The sequence below is a fragment of the Musca autumnalis genome, unplaced genomic scaffold (genome assembly GCF_047663935.1).
Source record: "Musca autumnalis isolate F117 unplaced genomic scaffold, ASM4766393v1 scaffold_2, whole genome shotgun sequence".
Classification (NCBI taxonomy): Eukaryota; Metazoa; Arthropoda; class Insecta; order Diptera; family Muscidae; genus Musca; species Musca autumnalis.
Window position 1 is genome coordinate 84,789,376 of NW_027411755.1, and position 9,053 is coordinate 84,798,428.

General features: G+C 28.7%; 1 protein-coding gene across 1 annotated transcript; it reads left to right on the top strand.

Moving 5' to 3' along the window:
- The first annotated feature begins 7,067 nt into the window (after nucleotides 1-7,067).
- Nucleotides 7,068-8,678, top strand: LOC141392328 (uncharacterized). The gene has a single exon (XM_073965279.1). It carries the CDS (start codon nucleotides 7,068-7,070, stop codon nucleotides 8,676-8,678), a length of 1,611 nt encoding a protein of 536 aa, XP_073821380.1.
- The last annotated feature ends 375 nt before the right edge of the window (nucleotides 8,679-9,053 follow it).

The following is a 9,053-nucleotide window of genomic DNA, read 5'->3' on the forward strand; positions in this document are numbered from 1 at the left end:
TTTTGACTAGCAAGTTATGCTATATCAAGTATTTAGAGTGACATATGACTGACAATGGCACTTGCATGAACGTATTAAGATATATTTTTTTTTGTACACAACAGAAGGCGCCGCACTGCATATAAATTATTTATTCGTTATACATATTTGTTATTAATTGTACTAGACGCTGATTATAATATTCACCAGAAAATCATAAAGTTTACTAATTAATATTGAACTTTATTGTTTATTTTTATCACCATTTATTTCATTTGGCAGCTATTTTTAACTTTCCTTGCTACTAAAGCAAATCATGGTTTAGTATATGTATACTTTTTTATGAATTCTATGAGTGAATTATGGGTTTTTATGGAAATATAGGTGTTTGTATGTGAATGAAGCTGTTTGAAAATTGCCAACTCCCTCAATTGAGTTGCGTTTCATGTGTCCTTTTGAAAGCTTGTTGGTCGTTGATGATTTGGTAAACAGTGGCTGATACACATACATAAAGATTTGTTGGCTTTAATTCTCTCATGTGGTAGCAAAATTTATTGACAACCCATAATTTCCTTAAATCTGAGGCACAAGTAGTATTTTTCTTAGTAATTTTTTTTTTCAAATATCTCTTTATATTTGATTTAAAATGCAACTAACACTTAACTCTTGATGTGTAGTTGATGTATAGTATCGCTCAAAATATTTGACTATAAACAAATTTTTTAAGCTACTTCGGTTGAATAATGTGGATAAAACCTTCAAAATACATCGTTTATGCATACATGTACATATATACATTAACATAGACAGTGGCAAAATATCACAGCGACTATTAATAATCGGAAGGAACTGTTATATAACAAATAGTGAACCTACACTAGACATTTTTGCAATAAGGAAATATTGATAACTCAATTGAAATAACAAAACTTCCCACATAGCTTTTGGTGTGAGGGTAGGATTTGCCATTTCATATAATGTTCTAAATGTCCTCATCGATAACTTTTGTACAACCTCTTTTCCATGTATTATTGATGAATTTTTATTAAAGACTAGCGGACCCGGTCCACGTTGCTGGCCCTTGAAACAGTTTTATGTGACCTTTTCTTAAGTCTATGACTATAAATAAAAAAATTCAGAAATGCTGGTGCCGATATCCAATTTTAACATACCGCTAAAGAAATGATGACTTGAGTCATGCATTTATTTCATCATCATTCTATAATTTGTGTATATTTCGCAGCGTATCTCCCAAAATGATAAATTCTTCTTAATGTAACCTTTTAGGAAAATATTCTCTGGAATGTAATGCACAACTCTTCAGAACATTATATTGCTGTAAAATGCCGCTATCGCCTTGTTTATAGCAAATTTTTCAACAACAATTTGGTAAATATTTCAATAATTCATTGAAATCCCCAACATGAGAATAAACAGCCTGTGTGAACATTGTTTAAAATAAGTTTTGTAAAAGGTATGTTATGAAATACCCCTTAAACAACGTAAATAACCATTTTAGAGTTTCGGAATGTTCTGAAGAATTGATGGACACATTATTTGGAAATTTTTTAGAATGATTACTTGTTTCTACTCCCAACAGTTTAGTTGTTACTGACCAGAATTTCAGAAATTATGTAAACTTTTCAATATTTTAACGAGTTTGATGCGCTAGTTCTTCTGTTTGACACGTAAGTTCTACTGCTTTAGGGCTACAAAATTGCTGAAGACTGCAAAGCAAAATTCTTATTAGTTTCGGAGATAAAGGTCCGATTACTGGAAAAAAGGCTCAGTTTAGGTCGGTTTAGATGGGGCCATAAAATCTAAACCCGATCTAAGAACACAAAACCCAATTAAGGTTTTTGTAGTCTCAATATGTACTTTCAGAAAATGCCCATTAGAAGTTGTTTGCATTTCCAGTGTTGCACAGTGTAATATTTAGGTTTATGGCTAAACATTTATATGGAGAAAAGTCATTGTTTTATTCTTATGCGAATATCTAGTAGGGAAGACCACTGTCGACAATCTACTTGGAACTGATTTAAAGCCTTGCTGATCTTTTTGACTAGCAAGTTATGCTATATCAAGTATTTAGAGTGACATATGACTGACAATGGCACTTGCATGAACGTATTAAGATATATTTTTTTTTGTACACAACAGAAGGCGCCGCACTGCATATAAATTATTTATTCGTTATACATATTTGTTATTAATTGTACTAGACGCTGATTATAATATTCACCAGAAAATCATAAAGTTTACTAATTAATATTGAACTTTTTTGACAAATCAAAAAACAAAAATAAACCCAAAATTGAAACACATTTTTTATGACTTTGAAAACACCCAATAAACCCGGAATTATTGGCTTTTATCATTGTCTTTTTCTATTTTTGGCATAGACGGCACAAATTACATACTCGTACATACATACATTTAGAACTGATCAGCTAAAATGGTGGGAGTTCACACCATGTGAAATAATGGTTGCTGTGCCTAGACTTGTTTGTGGGTTTATTTTTCCTTTTCGATTTTTGTTTTAGCTAGAAAATGTGGCAAACTCTTAGTTCGCTTTATATACATACATACATATGTACCTCAATTTGTTAATATGTATGTTTATATACATAAGTGATTTAGCCGCCAAAACCAACCAACAGCAAAAACACATCTGGATTTATATTTCCACATTTTTTTGCGATGTGGAAACTTATTTTCTTATGGCTTACTTTTTTGACTTTTTTCTTATTTCATATAAGTTTGTACGTATGTACATACACCTATCCACTTGTTACTTCAGTTTTTTAATAAAATCAAACAGGCTGTCGTAGTTATATTTAGGCAAAACCGTTCCAATTATTGGGCTGGAATGATTATATTTTAAATCTATACATCTATACATATCTATATATATAAAAAAGGATGATGTTAGTTACTACGCTTATAACTCAAGAACGGCTGAACAGATTTTGACAATTCGCACCAATTCGGAATGGTCTCATGGCAGAAAAGGATAAAACCTAAAAAAATCGCGAAAATCTGCAAAAATTTTGCAAAAAAAATTTTGACACATTTCTATGTAGCTTCGTGTTAGGATTATACCGTGACTCTTTTTTACAGTTTTTGGTGAAATTGTATAAGCACCAACTGTCAGGGTCCATTGTACTACTCTGTTTTGTCAATTTCTAAAAGTTGTATAGACATTTTTTATTAACAATCAAATCGATTTTCATTTATTTTTAAGCGTCTTTTTAGAAAATTAACAGCGAAAACTTTGTTAAAAATAGAGAGTTTAGTTTAGAGTACAAAATCCACAAAATTGGTGGGTTATTTGAAAAATCTAGAGCTCAGAGGTAATTCCATTGGAAATGAGGTTGTGGCATATATGGTAACATGGGGAGGGTGTGCCACGATTTTGTTCAAAATGTTCCAATATCAACACCGTTAAAGTTTTTTTCAGATACTATTTTTGGAAAAAATATAAGCATATCTTGGCTATAAGTTTTGATATATAAATGTTTATAATTTTGATAATTAATTTGTCACCGACGTGGATACCTTCGCCAAGGGACTCTAAATATTCACTTACCATAATTCTTCCTTAAATACCAAAATCTTACAATAAAGGGACGTTTTATCTATTGAAAAATCAAAAATTATACTAAAATTGACAACAAGAAACAGATCCTAGAATTCAATTGAAGTAGGTATGTTGAATTTCGATACAAAAGATATAATATTAAGTCAATACGATACGTTTAGCATAATATTTGATTTTGGCTTCACATTATAGTGTGGTATATCTATAACATAAACAATATAAGTTAATCCCGACAAATTTCTCACATTAACCCACCCCACCCCATCCTGGCATAGCCGCCCCACCCCCAACCTGTTTCATAATATGAATAATCTTGGCATTTATAATTATTTTTTAATACAAATTAATTGGATTTCTATTCTGTAGGAGTTGTCTTTAAAAAAATGTAAAATGTATTTTGGATACCACCAAAGTAACAAAATATAAATACCATAAACTTTTTTCGCAATACCCTGAAAAACACAATACTGCTTGCATCCTCAATCATATATTTGATACAAATGCCAGCTTATGGGGTATGATAGATCTTCGCTAAACTCATAATTTTCCTTTTAGCGGTATTTATGTAGCATTTGTAGTTTTCAAGAAAATCTGCGGTGGCAAAGGAAAGGAATAGTGAAAATAACCTTCTGCAAAAAAAAAAAACAAATACATCCGAGACGAGTCCTCAAAGTCCACTTTTCCCAAATTTTGTGTGGGAGATACCCGAAGGACTGGACCGACTGGACTGAGTGAAATAATACGATGTGCAAAGTTTGGACGAATTAGAAACTCCCTGCGAGAGTTATCTTCAGGATTTGGCATTTTAGATGATGCCGACAGGGTTTCTTGGAGTTTTTAGGCCAGTATCTCAGGAAGTATGGACTGCTGAAAAACATTTCAAAACTATCTGAGAGAAGCTTCATTTATGGTGTGTGGTAGGTACACGAAGAAGTAGATTGATATGGTCCATATTCAAACCCGATCTATATCCGGAAGGAGTAATACGATTTGCAAAGTTTGGACCAAATCGATTGCGCCCTTTTGTGGGAAGGAATGTACCAATATGGGTCAACTATGATTGGGCAAGGTTTTTCGAAGTTCAAAATTCGGCTCGGTTGATCCGTTCGAGAGTTATCGTGCACACCAGCCAGACACACCAGCCAGTAGGAGGTACTGATAAGAAGAAAACCATCGATTATGAAACGAATGCGGGCGTTACGATACTACATTGTTTCAAATGTGCGTCGCAAAATATGTTATTTGCTTAATAAATATATCTTAGTCCCGATTTACAGTTGCCTAATTGTCGGTTTATGGGACAGAGATTCGAGGAAAATAGAAACACATTGCCTCTCAGTAGCCTCTTTCTTCGACAAACTGACAATTATAGAAAGTACAATTGTCTAATGGGCATTTGCGTCAAAGGTCGTCCTAAATAGTTCAAAACAAAGAAATATTTGCAATTGAACTCGACAACAAAGCCATCGACTTCAGTAATAATTCTAACAGACCGCGAGACGAAGTTCGCCGGGTCCCCTAGTACATATATAAAAAAGGATGATGTTAGTTACTACGCTTATAACTCAAGAACCGCTGAACTGATTTTGACAATTCTCACCAATCCGGAAAGGTCTCATGGCAGAAAAGGATAAAACCTAAAAAAATTGCGAAAATCTGCGAAAAAAATTGCAAAAATATTTTTTGAAGAAAGTCAATTTTTCCACACATTTCTATTATTATTATTCTATTATTATTATTATTATTATTATTATTATTATTATTATTATTATTATTATTATTATTATTATTATTATTATTATTATTATTATTATTATTATTATTATTATTATTATTATTATTATTATTATTATTATTATTATTATTATTATTATTATTATTATTATTATTATTATTATTATTATTATTATTATTATTATTATTATTATTATTATTATTATTATTATTATTATTATTATTATTATTATTATTATTATTATTATTATTATTATTATTATTATTATTATTATTATTATTATTATTATTATTATTATTATTATTATTATTATTATTATTATTATTATTATTATTATTATTATTATTATTATTATTATTATTATTATTATTATTATTATTATTATTATTATTATTATTATTATTATTATTATTATTATTATTATTATTATTATTATTATTATTATTATTATTATTATTATTATTATTATTATTATTATTATTATTATTATTATTATTATTATTATTATTATTATTATTATTATTATTATTATTATTATTATTATTATTATTATTATTATTATTATTATTATTATTATTATTATTATTATTATTATTATTATTATTATTATTATTATTATTATTATTATTATTATTATTATTATTATTATTATTATTATTATTATTATTATTATTATTATTATTATTATTATTATTATTATTATTATTATTATTATTATTATTATTATTATTATTATTATTATTATTATTATTATTATTATTATTATTATTATTATTATTATTATTATTATTATTATTATTATTATTATTATTATTATTATTATTATTATTATTATTATTATTATTATTATTATTATTATTATTATTATTATTATTATTATTATTATTATTATTATTATTATTATTATTATTATTATTATTATTATTATTATTATTATTATTATTATTATTATTATTATTATTATTATTATTATTATTATTATTATTATTATTATTATTATTATTATTATTATTATTATTATTATTATTATTATTATTATTATTATTATTATTATTATTATTATTATTATTATTATTATTATTATTATTATTATTATTATTATTATTATTATTATTATTATTATTATTATTATTATTATTATTATTATTATTATTATTATTATTATTATTATTATTATTATTATTATTATTATTATTATTATTATTATTATTATTATTATTATTATTATTATTATTATTATTATTATTATTATTATTATTATTATTATTATTATTATTATTATTATTATTATTATTATTATTATTATTATTATTATTATTATTATTATTATTATTATTATTATTATTATTATTATTATTATTATTATTATTATTATTATTATTATTATTATTATTATTATTATTATTATTATTATTATTATTATTATTATTATTATTATTATTATTATTATTATTATTATTATTATTATTATTATTATTATATTATTATTATTATTATTATTATTATTATTATTATTATTATTATTATTATTATTATTATTATTATTATTATATTATTATTATTATTATTATTATTATTATTATTATTATTATTATTATTATTATTATTATTATTATTATTATTATTATTATTATTATTATTATTATTATTATTATTATTATTATTATTCTGGAAAGCCGGAGTGGATCACTTACCTGGATCCAAAAGCTGCGTTTCATACAAACAAAAAATATGAAGATTCTACAACTCAACATGCATAGAGGAAAAGTTGCTGATGCAATCCTACCACAGATAGTGCGCGAGCAAGAGGCAGACATCATGGTTATTAGTGAGCAATACTCATCAAAAACAAGTGGCCAGTGGTTTGAGGACGAGTCAAAAACAGCTGCAATTTGGATCCCAGACAGGAGAAACAAGAAGCCTATGAAAGAAGGAAAAGGAAACGGCTACGTGTGGATTCAGTTCGCCGAAGTCACAATCATGAGCTGCTACCTCACCCCCAGTGACTCTATTGACGAATTTCAGTCAAAACTCGATGCAATAGAGGATGAATCCAGAAGGGTTGATGGCAACATCATCATGGCCGGGGACTTCAACTCCCGCGCAATTGAATGGGGTTCTCAGGAAACAAACGGAAGAGGGAGAAGAATTATTGATATGACTGCCAGACTAGGACTCACAGTCGCAAATGTAGGATGTGTACCAACATTTAGAAGACCGGGCTGCATTGGTACCATACCAGATATTACGCTAGTATCGGAAAACATCGCCAGAAGAATATGTAATTGGGTAGTTCTAGAGATATACACGGCCAGCGACCACCAATATATCTCCTACTCATTACAACCAGCCAGCAGAACAACCACTACAAGGGAAATTCGAGAAGGTACCCGCAAATGGAATGTTAAGAAGCTAAATAGACGAGCCCTAATCTCTGAAATAGACAGACAAAATCGATTGTTGTCACAAGAAAGAAATGCCACGGAACTGGTAAACAGAACCATGGAAAATATTATTAAGGGTTGTAATAAATCAATGCCAAAAGTAAAAGACAGGGGCATTGGAAAGCCAGCAGTATATTGGTGGAGTAACCAAGTTGCCGAATTAAGAGCAAAATGTCTCAAGCAAAGGAGAAAATACACGAGAGCCAAGCGTAGAGGCCCAGCAAACATAGAACATGCGGAGTACAAAGAAGCAAAGAAGGCGCTTCAAATCACTATACAAGAAAGCAAACAACGTAAGTGGGAAGAAATGAGACAGGATATAAACAGAGATCCATTTGGACTAGGTTATAAAGTGGTCATGAAAAAATTAGGTGCCCAAACACCAACAAATGTAATGGACGTCGAAACAATGGGAAATATCGTAAACACATTATTTCCCACACACGAAACAAGAGTGGAAACCACTACCAACGTACACGTAACCCCAACAATGTTTACGATGGAAGAGCTAAAACTGGCAGCTACAAAATTGAAAAACAACAAAGCCCCTGGGCCTGACGGTGTTCCTTCAGAAGTACTTAAGGAAATAGCTGAAGCAAGACCAAATATATTATTAAACATGTACAACCAATGCATGTTAGAAGAAGTCTTCCCAATTCCGTGGAAAGAGCAACAATTCGTACTTATTAGTAAAGGAAAAGGAGATCCAAAAGCCCCCTCATCATACAGACCGCTGTGTATGCTCAACACTGCTGGTAAACTCTATGAGAGACTGCTCAAACAAAGAATAGAGGAAGCTATACGACTGAAAGGTGGCTTATCAGAGAGACAACACGGGTTCAGACCTGGGAAATCCACAATTGGAGCTATACAGGAAGTGGTCGATGTATTTAATGCCGCACAACAAAGAAATAATTAAAGCAGACCGATAGTACTACTTGCCACCCTAGACGTAAAAAACGCTTTTAATAGCCTAAGATGGATAGACGTGATAAATGCCATGGAGACAAAATTCGAAGTCCCTGCATACCTTCTGAAGATAATCAAAAGTTACCTGAGTGAAAGGGTACTTACATATAACACAAGTGAGGGTAAAAGGAAAAAACAGATTACGTCAGGTGCCGCACAGGGCTCTATCCTAGGTCCTGACCTTTGGAATATAAACAATGATGATATTCTAAAAATAGATATGCCTGATAACACGTTTTTAGTAGGTTATGCTGACGACATAGCCGCAGTAATTCAGGCCAGAAACACTGAGGATGCTCAACGCAAACTAAAGCAAGTGATGATC

Bases quoted from the DNA above. Each gene is read 5' to 3' on its own strand.
- LOC141392328 (XM_073965279.1), top strand. From the start codon at position 7,068: ATGCATAGAGGAAAAGTTGCTGATGCAATCCTACCACAGATAGTGCGC.